The 21,894-nt window shown below is 39.0% G+C and overlaps 3 protein-coding genes across 13 annotated transcripts in view; all 3 read left to right on the top strand.

Moving 5' to 3' along the window:
- Positions 1 to 2,932, top strand: part of pcnt (pericentrin) — a 38,051-nt gene extending 35,119 nt beyond the window's left edge. For 5 of the 6 annotated variants that reach the window (XM_035994911.1, XM_031309752.2, XM_031309753.2 and 2 more), the window contains 2 exons: positions 866 to 1,021; positions 2,458 to 2,932. In XM_035994911.1, the coding sequence (XP_035850804.1) occupies positions 866 to 1,021; positions 2,458 to 2,501 (200 nt within the window). In that variant the 3' untranslated portion in view covers positions 2,502 to 2,932. The remainder of the gene's footprint in view (positions 1 to 865; positions 1,022 to 2,457) is intronic. The other variant, XM_031309755.2, reaches the window with a different exon arrangement.
- Positions 2,933 to 4,888: 1,956 nt separating this feature from the next.
- On the top strand, positions 4,889 to 14,201 carry senp2 (SUMO specific peptidase 2). 2 transcript variants are annotated; one of them, XM_031310086.2, is made up of 17 exons: positions 4,889 to 5,246; positions 7,012 to 7,073; positions 7,165 to 7,271; positions 7,911 to 7,977; positions 8,101 to 8,182; positions 8,317 to 8,479; positions 8,990 to 9,096; positions 9,321 to 9,403; positions 9,669 to 9,717; positions 10,852 to 10,933; positions 11,043 to 11,186; positions 11,280 to 11,411; positions 12,030 to 12,254; positions 12,488 to 12,567; positions 12,681 to 12,765; positions 12,859 to 12,954; positions 13,058 to 14,201. In XM_031310086.2, the coding sequence occupies exons 1-17, from the start codon at positions 5,068 to 5,070 to the stop codon at positions 13,118 to 13,120; spliced, it is 1,806 nt and encodes a 601-aa protein (XP_031165946.2). In that variant the 5' UTR covers positions 4,889 to 5,067; the 3' UTR covers positions 13,121 to 14,201. The 2 variants fall into 2 exon arrangements, with proteins under 2 accessions (XP_031165946.2, XP_031165945.2); XM_031310085.2 differs by having other exon boundaries at positions 4,891 to 5,246; positions 11,040 to 11,186.
- A 599-nt stretch (positions 14,202 to 14,800) lies between these two features.
- LOC116057566 (transformer-2 protein homolog alpha-like) lies at positions 14,801 to 20,560 on the top strand. 5 transcript variants are annotated; one of them, XM_035994805.1, is made up of 9 exons: positions 14,835 to 15,075; positions 16,634 to 16,938; positions 17,269 to 17,402; positions 17,554 to 17,713; positions 18,076 to 18,264; positions 18,746 to 18,861; positions 18,995 to 19,153; positions 19,371 to 19,441; positions 19,604 to 20,560. In XM_035994805.1, exons 2-9 carry the CDS (start codon positions 16,936 to 16,938, stop codon positions 19,612 to 19,614), a joined length of 843 nt encoding a protein of 280 aa, XP_035850698.1. In that variant the 5' UTR covers positions 14,835 to 15,075; positions 16,634 to 16,935; the 3' UTR covers positions 19,615 to 20,560. The 5 variants fall into 5 exon arrangements, with proteins under 5 accessions (XP_031165947.1, XP_031165948.1, XP_035850698.1 ...); XM_031310089.2 differs by having other exon boundaries at positions 16,634 to 16,908; XM_031310090.2 differs by having other exon boundaries at positions 14,873 to 15,075; positions 16,634 to 16,675.
- Positions 20,561 to 21,894: the final 1,334 nt, after the last annotated feature.

Below are 21,894 nucleotides of genomic sequence, written 5' to 3' on the forward strand. Positions count from 1 at the left end.
TGGATGACATTTTGATGCAGACTGGAAACACTGGGGGTAAGGTCAACACTGGGTCCATTCATCGGTTAAAGGATTGGGGCACTGTCACTTCTTGGCTGTCAATCATTGCACTTTGCTCAATGGCAAACATGTTTTTGTTCATAATTTATCAATGATTGGCTATACAAGGCTCTGGGCAGCGTGCAGTTAAGTTAGAAATTACCTTGGTGATGGTACCCACAAATGTCAAGGCATCCCACTCAAAAACCGCCATTATTAAGCACAACTTAACTTGTGTTATAAGCGCCTAATTAGGATATTAGCGAGTGATATCACATTGGGAGATGTTACAGGGCAATGGGTTTATGTTTTATAGCTTTTATGCCGAGATCAGACTGTACAATATCAGCCCGGTGCTGATGGCCCAAACAAAAGAGTGGCAGGCGCAACGGTCTACTTTTATGTTTCCAGGTTAATATCATTCATGTAGGTGCTGTCAGGTGGAACAGTAATGTTGTTTCCTGGCACCTTGCCAATCACCTCTAAATGTCATGCAAGTCAAAAAGACTGAGTCATGGCCAGAAGTTAAAACTCTAACTCTATCTGATACAATAACTGTATCATAAAACAAAAACAACTGTGTAGTCTGATCCCAGCATTAGATGCATGTCTCCTAATTTGGTTGCTCGTTTTCCAGGAAGTGTTTTTCCCATTTCTCTATGAAATATATACACAGAAAATGCACTGCTGGCTACAGAGTTCTTTACAAGACAAGTAATTCTAGGAAAAAAAATCTGATTTTGTGACAGGTGGCCTAACACTTCCTGCAAAACAGCATGTTATTAAATCCAACAAAACCTGTGTGCTCTACCATCTCCCAACATAGCAAGCAAGACTCATTTAGCCCTGCCCCCTAAAGAGGAAAGGAGGATACAGTCAGCCTGTTCCCCTGATATGATTGGTTATCGGCAGCGCTGGCTGCAGGACAATAGGACATGGCTGTACCTGAGCTGCTTGTCACCCCTTTACCTGAATGGTCCAGGTGAGTGTGAGTGTAACATACTCACTCCACCAAATAATAAAGCCGCACAATGCACCTCTCAGGAAAGCTGCTGACTTTTTATCATTCACTGAGTGCACTAATAGAGGTGGTAACACTCTGGTCTGGAATGTACATACCCTGCAGGTTTACTGTATGATCCTCCTATATTTGTTAATTCATATTAAAGCCCATTCTCTGCAGATTGCACATCTGTAACCACTTTTTGAATGTATGTTGCAGACTATACAGCCAGCCATTTGTTTCCGTACATGTCCGAATGATATACAGCTTTCCCTCTCTTTCCCCTTTGCTCTCTGATGACTGATATGAACATAAACTAACTTGGATTTAAATTTAGATATTCAAACAAATCCTTGTTAGAAACCCAATTGCAAATATCTTGTTGGTGTGGTGCTTTTATGTGATTGTTGGGAAATTCCAACAATTTGGGTATTAAATTGCATTCTGTGTGGTATTAAAATTTAACTTTGTGAACCCTGCAAAAACCCTGAGTACTAAATGACCCTTTGCACAGTAGTAACATGCAATGCTTGCTCTGTGATAGCTCTACCATAGCTGATCGCTGTGATGGATCACTTAAATAGCTTGGTTTACAATACATAAACGCAGGCATGAGCGGAAACGCTGGCTGTCTTCATGGTAGAGAAAAGGCATTCTTAAAAAAAAAAAGTGGTTGGCAGTACTGTAATTACAATACAATTCATAGTAAATGGACTTACGCATACAAACACACCAGTATAGGCTAATCATATAACAAGCAACTCCTGGTGTAGGACATAGAAAATGTGGCTCGTCAACTGTAACTTTGTTACAGTAACAAAAACCTGCAAGACATTTACCCTCAAAGACCAGAGCATGACGGTGGACTGTTTGTCACGTTTGATTCTTTTTTCATTGCAGTAGCATTTTCTCATGTATTGTTTTTCAGAACTCAATATTTCATCTGGTGATGATATAGGAGGTTCTGCTAACATTCCTTTGCAATCGTTACTGATGTGTTGAATTACTTAGTGTTCAGGCTGAGCCATAGAGTCAGATATTCACCCACAAAACATGTATATGCTAATTCAAATATTCCAGTTTTTTAATAAAACAAATTTTTTATATAGGTGTTTTTACACGATTTCTGTTGTCTCATGGTAAAAATATCTGCAATTACAAAACTCTATTATTTACTTATACATTGATTCAGAGTTTTAATTCAGGACATATATTTTATTTTTTTAAGCATATACATAATGGCTGGCTTTGGTCAAGATATCTGTTTGTTAGGAATACAAGTCAGACCATCACTGGTGGTTTTGTTTTCCTGACAACTTTACAATACCTCAGGTATGGATTTTATGTTACTAAACTCCCAAAAAGGAGATGCTGTTGGCCTTGTCTGATATATAATTTTTTGTGTGTCCTATCAGGTCCATCGCTTTTCCAGTCTGACCCAACGTTATCCGATCACTGAATGAAAGAATGTCTGCATATTGTTCCAAACCTGTCCATGCCTTACACCCATGTAGAAAGGAATATCACAAATCTTTTATAAGACGTGATTTTATAAGTACATAAATTATTTTTCAGTGTTTTCTGTTATAATTTTTCTATTCCCTGTACAATAGTATTTTGAAGGTCACTCTTGAGATGTTGCAAGAACAAATTTTTTTTTGTTTTAAATCTTACTGTTTGTTATTTTTCTACTGTTTTTTATGCACTTTTGTGCTTGTAAATAGGACTGATGTTCATTGTAAATGTGTCCAAATTTGCACTGATTTTTACTAGAAATCTATGATCAATATAGCTAGTGAGCACATTATTGCATAAAGGTGAACCATGTGTTTTTTTGTATTATCTATGTTCCTACCATAAAGTTGATATTTTAAATGTTTTTACACCAAACACTGAGTTTATTTTATGGCAGCTCATAATTGAAGTATATTCTGTGGTATGTGTCCGTTTTGTTCATTCTGAAAATTCTTCTTGAAACAATCCATATTAGATGTTTGATTGTCGTGTGCTATTTATTTATTTAACCTTAATGCAGGATATACTGTTTGAATATTTAATACAAGAATAGAATACCCGGTTAAGTTACAATAAAAAAAATAGTTACAATAGAATAACAGAACTGAATTTTGTTCAGCAGTAACAGATAATAAACAATGTACAGACTAATTTTAAACTGGTCACAGGCAGGTAGAGGATGCTTATTGATGAAATTTCACTTTTACAGTCAAAGTTTAAACCCCTCAATTTTTCACCTTGATGGAGCCATTTTAATCTTGGCCTCTCTATACAGATTATTTTAATTACTTTGTTATTCTGATAGTGTAAAGTGACTACTGATTAGTCAGACCTTTTGCTTATTTTACTTTTTAGTGAGATTTATGATTACTTTGTATGCCTGTTTCCACCAGGAAAAGGCAAAATAAAATGCATGATAAAAGTAAAAGAAATACTCCTGGTAAGTCAGATCTATGAGATACTAAATCTGAATTTTCACTTACAATTTCCATTGTTAAGATTTTGAGATAACTGTAAAGAATTTACTTTATTTTAACAATTAACACTTGAAATGATTGAGGAACTTGCAAATGTCAATGATGTGACCCATACTTTGGTGTCTTTTTTTTTTTTAGCCGCTTAAAGGTCCCATGGCATGAAAATTTCACTTTGAGGTTTTTTTAACATGAATATGAGTTCCCCCAGCCTGCCTATGGTCCCCCAGTGGCTAGAAATGGTGATAGGTGTAAACCGATCCCTGGGTATCCTGCTCTGTCTTTGAGAAAATGAAAGCTCAGATGGGCCGATCTGGAATCTTGCTCCTTATGAGCTCATAAGGAGAAAGGTTACCTCCCCTTTCTTTGCTTTGCCCGCCCAGAGAATTTGGCCCACCCATGAGAGAGAGACATCATGGCTTGCAAACAAGCAAAGTGGCAATTGGTCAATTTGCCTCCCCCCCTCTCCTCAATAGCTACAGACACAGAAATGGCACATACTAAGGAAAGCTCATTGTGGGACTGGCTCTAGTGGCTGTAATTCTGCACCAAGGCTGAATTTCGGGAAAGACTTCAGATACAGTATTAGGGGACCACTAAGGTCTATATAAAAGCATCCAAAGAGCACCATGTCATGGGACCTTTAAGATTTTTAATTCATCAACTCTTGTTTTTACAAAATTCACCAAACACTTAAAGAGATCGATCTTGGGTAGATAATAAGAATACATGACACGCAATTTAAATCATACTCCAAACCTCTAAACTAAAAAGAAATCAGGTTTGGATTATGATTTAAACACTATTACTAAGCTTAACTTAGTAATAGTTTACTATTATATATATATATATAGTTTACTTTAATATATATTTAGTCGTAATAGGTTTTAGTCAACAAGTCACAATTTCTACCTCCTAATTTTGACTTACCATTAGCATTCTTTTAATAATATTTCTTCCTGAAATGGGCTTTCCTTGAGATTTTTAATTGATTACACCATAGACTGTTTAAAACACTTGTTTGTTTTAAGCAGCAAATACAAAAAAAATGTATTTCAAATTTAATGAACTAACAGACAATAAATATATCTTTCCATTATATTTGTTTGTCTTCTTGAGATTCACTGAGAATTAACTGGAATATTAATCATTATTACATAACAAATATTTGAGATCTGAGCAGCAAGTGATCTTCTGATCGGCTACTGACGCTTTTTAATCCGCCCTCTCGGTCAGGGGTTCGCTTGTTTATGAAGTCCGCAGAAGCCGCTTATGGTCGTTCCTCCATTTCTTGTTTCCATGCCAATTTTACTGTAGAACTCCGCCCACCTTTTTTTCGTAGGCGTACAAAACGTTCGCACTACGTGAAACAGCAACATTGAATGACGCACATCTTTGGCGTCTATCGCACGCTATCGCAGTGCTGCTAACGCTAAGCTAAGCCGACGGCAAGTAGTGTCGTAGATCGTTGTTTGACATATTATCTGTGGTGAAATAGTCCTGGACCACGCTACAATTTTCTCGTATTTGTCTGGGATGTATGGATGGATAGTTGACGGAATATCGTCGCTGTTTGAGCCCGTTAGTGGGCAAACTCCCACCGAGTGGCCCGGGAAAGGTAACGTTAGCGAGAAAGTACCCACGCGACTTGGCGTGAAAGCGGGAGCACAGCGGCAGGATAACCACGGCAGACCGGCTAAACGGAACTACCAGAGGTCGGTTGTTGAGGATAAAGACTATTTTTCAACTCTGTCTAGGTGTCCACTAATATTGTTGAATTGTTGGTACACTATTAGCGTTACACTCCCTTGGTTATTTAATGATTTGTTTTAAGTTATCTAAAGCTAATAATCGATAACATAACGAAGGAGGTTAGTGGCTATGGTAACTTTAAGTCATCTAGCTACGTTAACGTTAACCAGCTAACGTTAGCTACCTAACACTAACGTTAATTAACGCTATTTAGATGGCCTGTGCAAACAATCAGCAACATAAAATAGTGATGTGACATTAGTTTAAATATCTGGTATGGTCTGGTATTGTCAATGTTTATTTATCTGTGCACTGTCATCATCAGTATTTTATCTGAGCAATACTGTGTATTCAGCCTCCAAATAACTTAAGCTGCAAAATACAACTCATTTCAGAGATAGAAACCGTGGCACTTCCTCACAATCCTAGTTTAGGAACCTCTTTCTAATCTAATCATATAGCTAGCTAGACTTCTGCCAGTAACACACTGTATTCAGTCTGTTTACTTATTATATTTTGCATTACTGTTTACTGATGTTTTACTTTAATTTTTTTTTTTTGCTGTTTACTGTTCTACGGCTTTTTTTACTTATTTATTATTATATACCGTATTGCAATTCTTACTGATGCTTCTTGTTTTTACACTATCCCCTTTTCTGCTGTAACGCCGCAAATTTCCCCGTTGTGGGACTATAAAGGATTATCTTATTTTAAATTATTGTAATATTGGCACACTGATAGCTTAAACATTTCCTTTCTGTCATACAGCATTTCAGTTAATTTGATAAACTCCTGAGCAACTCCTGAGCATAATATTAAACGTCCATATAAAACATCAAAAACAACCAACAGCCACCCAAATGTAGCTAATGTTTGAGCTAATCCAAAGGAAATGTATTACCCTGCACTCCTACCTAGCTAATGCAGTCTAATATAGCCAAACAGATCTGTAATAAATCCTATCTTCATGAAGGTTGTAATGTTTTTGTTCAGACTGTTTTAGAGAGGTGTTGAGTCAACTCTCAGCGCAGTGGAGATAGGTCTAACTTCATGGTCATTTTGGAGGCTGTAGTTAACGGTACAGTTGAATTGTATTGTGTTGAGAGAAGTGTTTTTAATAGTATGTTGCTCCCATTTCTGTAAGTGAGGTATAACAATACATTTTGATACATTCGTATTGGCAACTGTTTTGATAAACGCCTTATAAAGATTATTTCTTAAGCAAAATATTATCAATTTTTTGCTTTTCTCTGTTTTATATCACAGAAGCTACATATCGTTTGGGTTTGGACTGTCACCTTGGACTCCATCATAGTTTCCCAGACTGTTGTACCAGACAAAATTAAAGAAAATATTTAGTTTCAGTCAGAATACTTTGTCTACCTCATTTATATCTGCTCTCTGTAGACCAAGTAGTAGAAACCACCAAAAACGGCAGCCTCCTAAATGAACATGAAGTTGAATCAGCACCTCTATAAAGCCGTTTCAACAAAAACTGAACATTATATTCTTCATGAAGGTAGGATTTATTGCAGAACTGTTGTATTAGACTGAATACATTGTAAGCAGGTGTACCTAAAGAACTGACCACTTGATATTCAAAATATATGAGCGGCACAAATTGAAGCTAACCCATCACGTGGTTGATATTTTGTTGAGTCAGAAATATTGTGATATTTCATATTGTTAGTATCACCCATCTCAAACATTTTTTTCTTCCTGTTACAGTGTTGATGTTGCAGACAGTGTTTGCCAGAGTGACCAGGTAGAGGTGAAAAGACGGAGGCTAGGTTTGTTTAAGAAACAGAAAATCTTGATGTTCATTCCAAAACTCTCCCACAAATGAAGACAGTTGTTGATTTGTGGTGTCCTGTGTGTTAGATGTAGTCATTAGCTTTGTGAAGAAGACGCTGACTGGGGTAGCAGGTCTGCTCAGGCTGCGGAAAACGACCAGATGCGAGAAGAGCAGACATTATGAAGAGACGCAGGTTTGTGCTCCAACTCTCTCCATCACATGTGGGCATTCAAAGTCTGATCCACACGGATGCACATCTGCTAAAATGTTCACTCAGCGTCTTGGAAATATCGCTCGTCCTGTTCAGACTCAATAGTTAAAGTGCTCATATTATGCTTTTTGCCTTTTTCCCTTTCCTTTATTGTGTTATATATCGTTTTTGTGCATGTAATAGGTTTACAAAGTGAAAAAGCCCAAAGTGCTATGTTTAGGATGTAGTGTATGAACATAACTGTCTTAACTTTTATGTGAAGATGCACCTACCTCAACATGTGGCTACAATACATTTTTCGACTGTACACAACTCAGACAGGGTTTTGAAGGAGATAATTAGTCATTAGACTCCTTATTCCCTGTATTTCTTTCTGTTCTGCAGTGACCAGATTCCTAATCATTCCTAAAAATGTGGAAGAAAAAATCTGATAACTATTGGTTAATTAAGTTGCATTTGAGTCACATGTGTGACAGTTAACAGATACTCAAACGTGATTTTCATCCTGTAGAGTTTTAACAAGTAGATCAGTAAGCACAACTTAAGTTTGATGCTCTGGCATTACATTTGTGATTTGTATTCTCCATCTTTAATTACCCTGCATTTCCTGTTTTGATCCAGCCTATTACGCTGATGGGGATAGATGAGCTCCACACCTCATGGCTGAACAGTACTGAGTGGAGAATGAGTAAGTGTGGCCAGCTGTTACTGCAGGAGAAGAATGATCTGTTGACTGTATTTATGTCCCTTTGTTTCGTCCACATTCTTTACTCAGTGGTCCTCTCATCCTTATCCCCATGTTTCTCCACAGGTAAACCAGTAAGTGGAGTGAATGAGAGGAGTGGGAAGAATCCCTTTCAGAGCTCCTCACCTCCTTTAATGAGGAAATACAGGCAAGTGGTCCACTGTTACGGCCCTTTTCCCTTCACTCGCCCAGTTTGCTGTAAATCTATCTATGGCTGCCTAACTATCAGTATCATCTTTGGAAAATGCGCCCTTGCTAATATGCATAATCTTTTTTAATCAGTGGGGCAGGGCTCCCTGACAGGGGGAAAGACAGGGAGAGGAGAGGCTCCCTCCAGCTGCTACCCTCCAGACCTGCTCTGAGGGTGGGAACCACTAACCCTGATCCAACTTGCCATGGCTTTGGACACAACCGCTGCTACAAGCCCAGTCTTACTGTGGAAGAGGTAAAATAGTCATTTTTGGGCTTTATTGGTTGGGTTTAAATAAGGATACTTTTTAGATGCCATTAATTGTACAATTTTGATATGAATTTAGAATCTTTTATAATTCCACTGCTATCAATATTTGGGAGTTTAATAAATTCGGTAATGATATACACGCTGATAGTAAAATGGTTTCAACATAAACACATAAACAAACAGTCTTGATACAGATACCTTATATTTGTATAAGGTATCTGAGAGAAAAAAGATGTGACCAAAATACAAACTGAGTGGGACATTTTACAGTGTAAAAATAAACTGGTGGTCAAACACTGTTTCTAAATTACCTCAAACCTTGGTTGGCTTTTTTTTTTTCTTTTTTTTTTTTTACTGCAATTTCTTGTATCTTAATCGGCCGATTTATTCACCAATATGATATAACTGCAACAAGCTAATAAGCTGATATGTCCTTCTAGCTCTAGTAACCATTTTGGCTGTGTCAGTTATCATTTATTTGGGTTCCTCCTTCAGGCCATAAAGCAGAACAATAAGGAGCACTACAGGCGCTTACTGGAGATGGTGACAGAGAAATACAGCAAAAGCCAACCACTACCTTTTACCCAAACAAAACCGAAAGAGTGAGTATAACCACATTATTCATGGGACTACAGATGAAAATTAGCTTTTCTGCTAACTCTGGCACGTTTACATTTTGAGTGTAAACAAAAAATGTCAATTGTTGTGCATTGTCCCTTTTTAAATAAACAAATAAAGTAGTATTTGGGAATTTCATCAAGATTCATACTACAACATACGGTAGTACCTGAGCTACTCTCATATCCTTTTCTCCTTCTGCTTCCAGTGAGTCTCTTTCACAGGGTGATCACAAAACTGCTGCTTCAGGAAAAGCCTTTGAATCTGTGCCCAGGAAGACGGGATACACAGGTGAGACGCCTATTCACCTCCAAGGGAACTGATCTGAATCTGTGGGTGGAGTTCCAGGTCCCTTTTTAGGTTGTAATTACCTCCCTATTTGTTTTATTTTAATATATTTTAACAATTTATTAAATTAACAGACCAATTTAGACAAAGGCCGCTGATTTAAACTAGGTTAAAAATATTATTATATTATTATTAATTAATTAATTATTATAATTAAACATGTTGTAATGAATCTAACCGGCTTGACTGACGTGTCTTTTCTGCACAGCTGCCCCAAGTGTGTTTACATGGAGAAATGCATCTACAACCAAGGACAGGTTAGTGTGTGGGTGTGGGTGCGGGTGTGGGTGCGGGTGTGGGTGGGGTAGGGCTGCACGATTATGGCCAAAATGATAATCACGATTATTTTGATCACGATTAATTATCACGATTATTTGTTGATTTTAACCCAAAATTTTTTATTGTCACATAGGCTAATTATAACTGCTTTCACATCCATATTGTGCTACATTCCTCCTTTGTTGAAGGATACTATGAAGGAGTATGCCATTTCAGCTGTTGTGCGCATAGACTGTATATAAAAGGTTGTGCTTGCCGTGAAAAGATACAGGCAGCGCAATTTTCTGTTCACGTTAACGGCGCATGTTAAAATCGCCCGGTATCTACTGGACGAAATAGCAACGCGGATTACGGTGCCACTTAAATGTCTGCGTTGCGCTCTGATGCTCCAAAACAGACGTTACAGGCAACAGAAACATCGCTGCATGTCACGCTAGTAAACACTAATAACACGTTGCACAGCAGGTAACGTTAGCCTACCATTAGCTACAGTAGTAACTGGATTAAACACGGCTAAAATGCTGACAGCTAAACGGTGTAGTGTGACTGTATTTCACTGTAGAGGATTCCAACAGCGCGACGTACAACAAGCTATGAGCTAAAAGACTCAAACTAGCACTGGTCGCTGCTGTTGTCAAAAACAACACAGATGGGACAAAATAAGTTGCGTTTACTGGTAAACCTTGTGACAACTTATGACCGACTGCTATCTGTTGTGGAATTTTCCCATAGACCGTATATAAGAATTTTCCACAGGTTACTCTGTCCTATGTGACTGTCTACATCTAACCATAGACTGTATATAAGAATCTAACCAAAGAATTTGTCTAAACTAAGCTGCGCGGTGCAGGGAACAACTCTGATTGGCTCGTGGAGGCACGTGATCAGAGAGTGTTTACGGACCTTTGGAGAAAAAAAAAAAAAAAAAAAACTTTGATACAGAGCGTTCGTTCTGTGAACGGAATGAAGCATTTTAAATATCGCTCGATCACGTGAATTTGATCGTGGGAAGCCGTGATCGTGATTAAAATTTGATTAATTGTGCAGCCCTAGTGTGTGGGGGTGGGGGTGTTTTCTGATTATTTTACTAACTCTTCATGATTCATCTCCAGGCGTGGTAGTTTGACCACATTCACACACAATAAAACATTCAGTGGAGCCCTTGAGAACACACAGCCAGCTAGATGTGCAAAGGTAGTAATTTCTCTTGCTCTTTCATGACATGTCACAGCACCCATTAACTCGTAACTATGGGTGAAAACACAATGTATTATTTCTGTAATGTCTACCTGTGTTGCAGCAGGAACAGGCAGCAGATTTGGACCTTTCTACAGAAGTAGCTACTCGCCTCAATCTCGTGGACAAAGGGACTCCTGCTGTCAGTCTCCCTGACACACATTCTGCACATACATGGCACAGCGATGACGACATACCCAGGCTCACCAAGGTGAGATGGTCAGGAGTGAGGTATAGTCACTGTGTTGAAGAAAGCATGGTTACAATTTATTATATTTCATGTATGTGTTGTATTTGTGTGTAGGAAATGACAGTGGAGGTGAGTTGTGCTCTGGCTCAGAGTGATCCCAACCTGGTTCTCAGTGCGGCTTTCAAACTACGCATCACACAGAGAGACCTGGCCACACTGCAGGAAGGTGGCTGGCTCAATGATGAGGTATGTACTATTATTTCAATTTTATTTTTTCACTTTTGCTATCTGGTGGAATTCCCCCACACAACTTCTCCTTCAACAGTGAAGAATGTTGGTCATGTCTTGTTGCTTGTACAACTTCATCATATTCCTTCACAATGCCTCTGCAAGTGTTTGTGGTGTTGAAGCTTTTATTGTTTCCAATGAAAATGCAGAACGCATTAAAAGCTACCTGTCTCTTTATGAACAGTGTGTTAAAATCTCTGTGTGTGGAGTGTCACTGTTTGGCATACCAGACAAGTTTTGCTTGGTGGTAGTAGTAGCTACTGCACCCAGTCACCATGGAAACAGAGCTTGTTGCGAAATTAGGTTAATACAACTGTGATGCTCAGTATTATGTGAGCATTCCTCGTACTATACTGCTTATACACTACTGTGTTGCTGACAATAACTTAACTAGTCGGTTACTGTATATGACAGTTATGTATGCATTAAAAGCCAATACCTCATCTTATTATTTTAAAGCAAATTGTATTCTCATGTCAAATTATTAAAGAATCAGTCCCCTATTTTTCCAGTGAAAACTAGGAGATAACAGTTATTATATATTTAAGAACTGTTTCCTCTGTTTCCTCTACCAAGGTGATAAACTTCTACCTGTCCCTTGTCATGGAGCGTTGCTCTGGTGATGCAGCAGGATTAAAAATCTACTCGTTCAGCACCTTCTTCTTCCCGAAGCTGCGGGGTGGAGGAGGCGGGCAGGCTGGAGGACACACTGCTGTGAAGCGCTGGACCAAGGCTGTCGACCTTTTCCTCTTCGACCTCATCCTGGTCCCTCTGCACCTCGGCGTCCACTGGGCAATGGCTGTGAGTCAGAAGCACCATGACTATAAGATGTTTGTCCCCATGTCACATTCCTCCTTTTTAGTTGGTAATTCTTGACAGACGGTGTGCCTTGAATGCTTGAGCAATTCTGGTGTAAGAACGGGGTAAACATGTATTTTGATAATCCATTAACTACTCCACTACTGTGAAAAAATCCAAAGGGGGTGATAATACTGTATATTTTAATGTTTTCTTCCCTCCCTCTCTCATTACAGGTGATTGATTTAAAGTCCAAGACAGTGAAGTCATATGACTCGATGGGCCAGAGACACGATGACCTCTGTAGTCTTTTACTGTGAGTTCTCATTGTGCTCTTAAACTTTGGTTTTCTGGCCATTTAAAATGCTTCTTCCATGTATCACCCTGTATTCTTGCACAATTAATGGCATCAATGTGCTCATTGTCCAGACTCTACCTTAAAGAGGAGCACAAAGCAAAGAAAGGCAGAGAGCTTGACAGCACCAAATGGACTTTTGGAAGCTTAAGGCCCACTGTAAGACAAACTGAGATAAATGACATATCACTAAATAGAATTTTTTTTTTTTTACTGTAAGATTAATGTTTTGTACACTGTTCATGTCTCTAGGAGATTCCGCAGCAGAAAAATGGCAGCGACTGTGGTGTTTTTGCCTGTAAATATGCTGACTATATTGCAAAAGGAAGGCCTCTCACCTTTAAACAAGTATACACTTTATGTTCACCTAACATAGTAACACTTTTTGTTTCGTTTTATTTTCTACAGCTTAATTTTTTTCTGAAAGTAACATTTGTCTCTTTGTCTACAGTGCCACATGCCTCTCTTCAGGAAATTAATGATTTGGGAAATCCTCAATCAAAAGCTGCTATAGAGGATTGCAACACTCACAATGAACCGCCTAACAACAGTGACTTTCTCAATGGGAGCAACATCTGTGTACAGTAACTACATTGGGAAGAAACAGAGTGGGCCAAAGAAGCGGACTCCACTGACTGAAATCTAACCCAATGTAGCTGTTCTGTTCTGGAGAAATTATAACACGATAGTCTTAAAAGGTGATTGTGTATCTTTTCCTGTCTGGGACGTATTACACTTTGTAATCTCTGAGTTGTAATTGGAGACATTATTGGTAAATAAGAAGTGTATGTATTACACAAGCTTTGGCACTACTGACTGAATTGCTTTTTTATTGACTTTGTTGGTTCTACTGTTTGAAGTTCTGCCTGAAGTGCCTTCAGCCCTCTGACACTGAGCTCAACTTGGAGCATTAGTGCTTTTGTATATTTTTTTTTAAATTACTTGGGCACATAAAACTTAAAAGTCTGACTCAGAATTAAGATTTTTGCAGGTCAGTGATATTTTGGTGCAATTTGGCAGTTCCCCTTCCAATTATGATCAACAGAGTTGATAGCAGCTTACTACAATGCTATTTAGTCATGAACCTTAATCTCTCTGTGACATATAGACAATGAAAATCAAAATACCTCCTTTCCAGTCCATTTTTCAGATAAAAGATGCATGGTTGATTGCTTGTAGTATGTTTGTTCTGCTATTATTTATGACATGACTGGATGAGAAACTGTTTTTGGAGTGTGTATAGTTTGTTTTAGCTCTATGAATGGAGCATTAATAGTTGTTTTTCCGTTGGTAACATAAGGCGCTGTTGGGTTTGTGAATCGTTTCCCATGAGCATATTGCAAGAGGCTACTTAGGGCTATTACATTGACTTAAGTATAGTATACTGCATAGCAAATTACTGTACACACATGCATGTCTGAGTTTAATGTTTTCAAATGTGATTATTTTTCTCTCCCTGTAATAAAGTATTTCATTTTTTTTAAATTGGAGTTTGTTATATTTAATGACTCATGTAGTGCTACTAGAGGTGTCAACTGGAGCTGGATGGCATGATTTGAAATCTATATTACAATAAATTGTCACATTTATCTCAACAATACATCACAATATTACATTACAAATGTATTCCGTCTTGGTAGTCTGCTACATCAGGGGATTGTAATGCAAACTGGAGAGCAGGCACACAACTAGTACCACTTCTGGATTTGGTCATTGAATCAGTTATTGAGAATTAAAACATTGTCAATAAACCTGTTACAAAAGGTGCTTTTTATTGCATACAATGCCCCAGTGTGTATTTGTATATTGTATGACTGTATTTCTAACTTAGAGGGCCAGTACAACTGTTATATTTTTTGTTAAATAGCTTCTATGTTAATTTTAGTTTTTGATAAATAAACGTCTAGGGGTGTTAAGATTGGTTTGTATTTATCTTATTATTAATACCATAATTTGATTATTATTTTATTTACATACTGATATAAAGTAATCCAGGGACATATCTCATGCTGCATACTCTCATGCTCTCCTAGGATGAAAGCATCAAGGACGATGGAACGATCTGGAAGGCATGGGCATGACCCATACTACTCTTCCTTCTGATTGGCTAGTAGTCGTTGCCTTCGTTGGTTGGGTTGGTTCAGAGCAGAGTCGTTTAAGGGTGTATGTCAGGGTAGGCCAATCAGAGGCAGAGTAAGTCAGTAGGACGGGACATGCCTCCGGTACAGTAGGTGGCGCTATGACGATATAACGTTAGGTCTGACAACCCGCGATAAAACGATAGGATAAAACTAAAAGAAGAACAGGAAACGATCTGGTCAAACTGTTCTGCTTTGTGCTAAATTCTGCAGGCGATTAAGTTAAATCAGTCGTTACAGTCAGTTTAACCACGTTCTTTTTACACATCTGCTGACTAGTTAATTTAGCAACAGTAACATGAGCGACAACGAGAAAGATTTTAGGGAGCAGGTGAGTTGTGATTATAAGTTAAGATAACTGTTGAGAACACCTAACGTTAGCTAGCTAGCTAGGTTTTAACAGCGTCTACAGGTCGGGTAACGTAATGGTAGCTAACACATTTTGAAAAATGGCATCAAACCTGAGGAAAATAAGTTCTATATAGCGTTAATGTGAGTAACGTTAACTAGAAAAGTACTGAGTCTCGCAAATGTTTAAAACGATAACGTTACACAGCATACGGCCTGCAAAGCATAACGTTAGCAGTCGAGACATGCGGCTGCCCCCTTGTCATGCTAATTTAACTATCGCTATTGAAATATTGACTAACGTTACCAGTAAACATTATATAATGACTACTAAGTTTGTCATGACACTGAGTTAGCTTCCGATTCGCAGCTTCTGATTCGGCAGTTAAGGGAAACGTAGCTAGCTAACGTTACCGTTACATTGCCGATGAACCATTTTTTGCACCTTTATACTGTTGTTGAAGTGTGTTAGACATCTTAGGCAAAGCATTAAAGCGGTCTGATACCCACTTTGCGATTTGTGAAAGCTTTATTCTATTTATGAAAATACAAAAAAGGGAGATTTAAATGATTTTTTTTTCACATGTAGCTAACGTTAGACCAATTATACCTACTACTACCTAGATATATTCAGAAAGGCTAAAGATTAGTTTCTGATTTTGACGAGTCTAGGTGTAGTGTTTTTTATGTGAAAAAAAATCTCCCGTTTTTGCATTTTCACAAATAAAATAAAACTAACAAATCTCAAAGTAGGTTTCACACAGCTTTAATGCTTCACTTAAAATGTGGTATAAGGTGCAAAAAACTGAGAAGTAGTCGCTCAGCAATGTAAGGTTATGTTTCCCCTAGTCTACAGTATATCCTTGACGTTCCACTTCCGGGATTGCTCCGTTGTCGCTGGAAAATCCGCCGGATTTCACTCATTTAGGCCGGATATCCGTTGCCTTGGGCTATCTTTGTATTAGCATTTTCTCAGATCTGTGCAGGGTAAATCCAGACAGCTAGCTAGACTATCTGTCCAATCTGAGTTTTCTGTTGCATGACTAAAAAAACTTTTAAACGTACACATGTTCCACCAAAACAAGTTCCTTCCTGAGCCTGTTTTGCAGCGGCACCGCGGCTTTTCTCTGGTGCTTAGCACCGCCCAAGACGATCGTGATTGGTTTAAAGAAATGCCAATAAACCAGAGCACGTTTTCCTCCCATCCCCAAATGCTGTGTGGAGTAGCCAGACCCTCCTCCAGGGCGCTTTGGAGGAGGGTCTGGCAAAGCGAGACGGTTTCCCCGATCGCGGCGAATCGGAAGCTAACTCCAGCGTTGTCTACTAGTCAATATTTAATAGTTGTAATGTTCAGCTTTGTATCCGTATCTAGTAATTTAGGACCAGTCAAGACTATTTCAAGCTAAGTTACATACAAACGTGTATTCAGCTAATGTATGTTGTTTTCATAGTTTTGCTGTTTTTTTTTGTTTTGTTTTTGTACCTTTTGGTTTATTACAGAAACCAACATGCCTTATCACCCTTGTTTGTTCTTTGTTAAGGTTGAGGTTGGAAGAAAGAAAAAGGCGGAAGACGTTTCAGATGTGAAGTTGTTATTGTTTGGCGCTGCTGGTGTTGATGCATGCTAATATATTGGATGCTGAAAAGAAGCGATCAAGATCTGTCCCCACTACTAGTGTTGTAATGGCAGATGGTAAATGGGGGAAGAGGAGGAAAAAGAAGTCATAATGTCAAACTGAAGAAAGAAGAAATGAAGGGTTGTTTTGAAGTAATGAAGTTAAAGAAGTAATGAAGTTAAGATCAGAAGGTTACCAGGGTATGAGTAATTTCCTAACAGCCTGCTATGGTACTATATTTCATCCTGTTTCTTTTAAGCATGCACGATTGTTTTCCTCTCTATCAGAAACATCACTGGTCAATCCCTCCATACCTTTTTTTAGGTTTACTTTTTGTACAATCTGTCTTTAAGCTAATTTACTTAATCTCTAATTTAAACAGTTGTTGCAATGTATGACTTTATCAAATTCCTAAATGTGTAGTTTAAACGTGGTAAATGCCAAAATGTGGTGAATTCTTTCTGAAGGGGGCATGTAGAGGGCAACGCTGTCACCTTCTTGCCCTTCAAGCACACACTTGGCTTTAGGGTGTTTCTAATGTCTGTGTCTGGTCTGTCCAGGACTCGCGGCCTGGCTCGAGGAGTGCATCCCCTCAGGGCTCGGCAAAATCCACCAGCCGCTCACCTGCACACTCAAAAGATGGCTCCCGCCGCTCCAGGTCCAGATCCCGGTCTCGATCCAAATCCAAATCCAGGTAAAATGGGTTTATTTATTTATTTTGTGCATATGGAGATGGTGTTTTCGATGTTAGGTTGTGACATGTGGACTTTAAAACTACATTTCTGAAGCTTGGGTGCATGTGACACAAGTAAATTACATGCTCAAGAGTTAACGTCTATTCCCAGGTCCCGTTCCCATCGCAGCTCACGGAGGCACTACTCCCGCTCTCGTTCCCGCTCCCACCGACGCCGCTCTAGGAGCCGATCTCGTAGCTGGGAGTACCGCCGGCATAGGAGCCATAGCCGTTCCCCCATGTCAAATCGTCGCAGACACATTGGCAACAGGGTATATATTAAGGGCTTCCTCTACATGCTTTGCTGTCAGGTTTCCATGTGCTTTTTAAAGTTTGTGAATTTGAAATTATAATGAGTGGGTTACCTTTTCAAAATACTTGTTCTAAATAAACTTAATGGACTCATTAGTGGGTTTCAGAGTCTAGATTTAACAATGTTATGTTGACTTCATGATTTTACAGCTGAGATCATGCGTAAAAACCTTTTTTATGGTCTCAAATCATTAGGAATTTCATGTCTTGTAAACATGTCTTGTCAGATAGACCTGGGTATCAGTAAAGCAAGATTTATTGCAGTGATGTGGCAGGTCAGTAGCTCACAATATGTTTTACACTCCTCTCTTTACTCTTACAGGCCAATCCAGACCCCAACAACTGTCTGGGTGTGTTTGGACTGAGTCTGTACACCACTGAGAGGGACCTGAGGGAGGTTTTCTCAAAATACGGCCCTTTGAGTGCTGTCAACATTGTGTATGACCAGCAGTCTCGTCGCTCAAGAGGCTTTGCCTTTGTCTACTTTGAAACCTCTGAGGACTCCAAGGAGGTATGGAGGATAAGACAGGCATATGACGCTTTTATAATGTGGACTCCTTACCACCAATTACACAGCACATCATTTTTATTACAAGTACTTAGATAGTTTGGGATTTTCACCATTAAGTAAGCAGTTTTTGGCTCTGGTAATGTGTGATGGAGGTTTGTCGTACTTTTTTTTTATGGACAGTGGATTGTGTAAATGAGAGACAGAAAGCGTGAATACTAACGGACAGAGAAGTAAAAGTGTATGTAACTACAGTCCAGACTGAAGTCTCAGCTAGTAGTGACAGCCATCATATAAATGGTTTATGTGCGTGTTGAGTATGCGTTCAATAGACCACGTCTTACATACGTCTCAATATGGGGCGTTTGTCTGAATTCTCTGCAATGCATTGGGTTCAGGGCAAATGTTAAACATGCAACAGACTCTTTTCTTTTCTTACTAGATTAAAAAAAAAGTTGACTTCTAACTATGTTGTGGGTTTTAGGCCAAGGAGCGTGCTAACGGGATGGAGCTTGATGGGCGCAGGATCCGAGTGGATTTCTCCATCACAAAACGAGCCCATACACCCACTCCTGGAATCTACATGGGACGTCCCACTTAGTGAGTATTTCTTAACCAGGCAGCTGTTATTACAGTTGGGAGTTGGGACATTTACCGGAAGCTAGTGTTTGTGTATGCGTGTGTGGTATTTTCCAAGTTGTCACAAACCTTTTATTCTGTGTGATTTTTACAGTGGTGGTGGTGGTGGTGGTGGGGGTGGTAGTAGTAGCAGCAGTGGTGGTTCATCGCGGCGTGCCTCGAGGGACTGTGACAGGGGCTACGACAGAGGTTATGACAGAGGTTATGATCGTGACTATGATCGCTATGACGACCGAGATTACAAATCATGCAGGTGAGTTTGGGTTTTTCCCCAGTAGCCTGTTTGGCACAATAATCTATTGATTAGTATAATGGTTGCTTGAGAATCATAAAATAAAATGTGGAGTAAAATCCAGCTTTTTAGGATTTTATGACTCAAATGAATCTAGTTTATTAAGTAATCCTAATGATGTGTAAAATGAAAGGCTTGAATTTTTTTTTTTTTTTTTTTTTTGTATTTTCCCCTACAGGCGCAGATCTCCATCTCCTTACTATAGCAGAGGGTACCGCTCAAGATCCCGATCTCGCTCCTACTCGCCACGTATGTATAAACCACATTTCTATCATTAGACCGCAGGAATTAGAATATTGACCGTTTTTATGAAATTCTGAAAGTTAGGTAATCTTCACACATACTTTGTCACTGTAACCTTTAGATTATCCACACAACTCTAACATGAATACCCTGTCCTTTTTTCCACAGGTCACTACTGAGCAGTGAGTGAAGAGTCGCCAACCGTTTCAGTTTTATTGTTCAGATTTTTTTTGTTTTTTGGATCAGATTATCTATGGAATATGTATTCTGGATTTGTTAATGTATTGAAGGTTTAAGAAGTGGTCCTAAAGATGCGGTCTGTCTTGAGCACCACAATGTCAGTGGTGACCTGTTTTTATGTAGGCAGAATTTTCTGTGGCTGTTATATTATAATTTCTCCTTTTGCTCTCTGTAGGTGGTTTATTAATATTAAACTCAAGATCCCAGTTTAAACATATTTTGTTTTAAATACCATGTTTCTTATTAGTGTTGTGTTTTTCTGGCGTTAAGTACTTTTTGGGGGTGTTGTACATAAACAATAACATATATTACTTGGGTCATTTGCTTTGTTGTTCAGTAACCGTGTGTAGTGTACTGTAATACCACACTGCCCAGTGGTTTTAGAGGCAGGAATATTAGCGGTATTGGTACCATTAAGTCCCATCAAACATTTTGAATGAATTGGTGTTTTTTACTTGACACAAATAAAAAAATATTCCTGCTTGGGCTTCATGCATGCACCCTCATTCGACAGCAGTGATCTTCCATAATGAAGCCCGGTTGTGTCAGTTTGAATGAGTTTTTGGTTGAAGTTGTTAACCGTATTAAGCATTTTTAAATTCAATGAAATGTATTCTGTAACAATTCTGTTACGTACTAGTAAATAAAATATTTTGGGAATAGAAATCCCTGCATAAATCAGGCTACCCATGGGCTGTCTGTAATGCTGTGTTAACGTCCCATAGGACAGCTTGCTTTTACCTAACAGCGAAGTGGGAGTGTTATGTTTTGACTGCAGTTTGACAGTTTTTGTGCTAAGATAGGAGTTTTGTTTTAGTAACCACCAGACTTTTGTTACAACATAAGAGTAAATGCTGTGTAATTAAATGGAAATATAAAATATAATGTGGAGTAGTTATATGAAAGTTTGTCACTGCCAACCATTGATATTGATATTAACCTTTGTTAATATTGCCGGGCCCTGTAGGTATAGGATTAGCACTTGCTTGCCCAGGCTTTGACTAAGGGCCTATTTTGGTTAACCAACCTGTTACTGAAATAGGGATTACTGTACTGAAAAGATTGTGCTCCTTCGTCCTTCGAATTGAGTCGCTCAACAAGGGCCCTCAGTCTTGAATAGGTTCATGGTTCTTTATTTGTTATGTGCTCAACGATAACAAGTAGTTGTTGACAGTAAGCCTCAGGCACCTCCAATAGTGCACATTAAATAATTAGAGAAAATCACAAGTAAAAGCAAACTCTGAATCTAAGACAAAAAAAAAAAAACTAATTTGTGTAGACAACGTTGCAAATGAATAAAACTGAATATAAAAAATAATGTATTTGCATAATGATAAGTCATATTAAAATAAAGTGACGTGTTGAGCTCGGAGCTTAACAGTTCAAAAATCTTATGGTCTGTGGGATGGAGCTGTCCCTGAGCCTGGTGGTGCCGGACCAGATCCTGCGGTCTGCCGGACGGTTTGTGGCTGGGGTGATTTGCGTCTTAGACTATACAGTAGTCTGTCTCTCTGACCTCTGGCACAGACAGTTGTTCTCTCTTGGACAGCAAGCCAGGCATGTAAACATCACAGTGCACATAAAGTCCTTACTAATTCTTTGGTTGTATGCAGTAGTAGCTACAGTGCCTGTTCAAAATGTGCCTGTTTGGAACGGGTTATTGTTGCTTGTAGCATTCTCCGCAACCAAATTGTACCCCAAAATTACTTATAGAAGGACCCAAACCACTTAATATGCAACTCGGCTGTATAGCCTATACCACTGACTAGTGTACTTCTACATCAGAGAGACATTGTACTACTACATTTCCCTAACGAAGAACATTGCAGACTCACAAAATATCACAATAAAAATGTGGAGTAATCACTATCAGGCAGTGGCCTCATGGCCTCATGGCAGTGCTCTACCCATCCGGCCCTTTATGAGAGCTAATCAGCAAAAAGCTGCGTTAATCAACCACCAGAACCGGATCGATTACAGAGACGGACTCGGCCGGTGTTGCACCGAAATCTGTGACCCGTCGTGATCTGTGTCCCTCCTGTTAAAAGCGTAGCGCCCCCTTCCGTGGTTACGGTTAGGGACAGGGGTTTGGTCGGGTTTGGTTCAGGTTGAGGTAGGGGGACACCGATCTCGATGGGTCACAGATTTCGGTGTAACACCGACACTGGACTGTGGCTGTTTCCCAATACCAAGAATGCAAAGAACAGACTTGTGTTCTT

Source organism: Sander lucioperca, chromosome 18, assembly GCF_008315115.2.
Source record: "Sander lucioperca isolate FBNREF2018 chromosome 18, SLUC_FBN_1.2, whole genome shotgun sequence".
Taxonomy (NCBI): Eukaryota; Metazoa; Chordata; class Actinopteri; order Perciformes; family Percidae; genus Sander; species Sander lucioperca.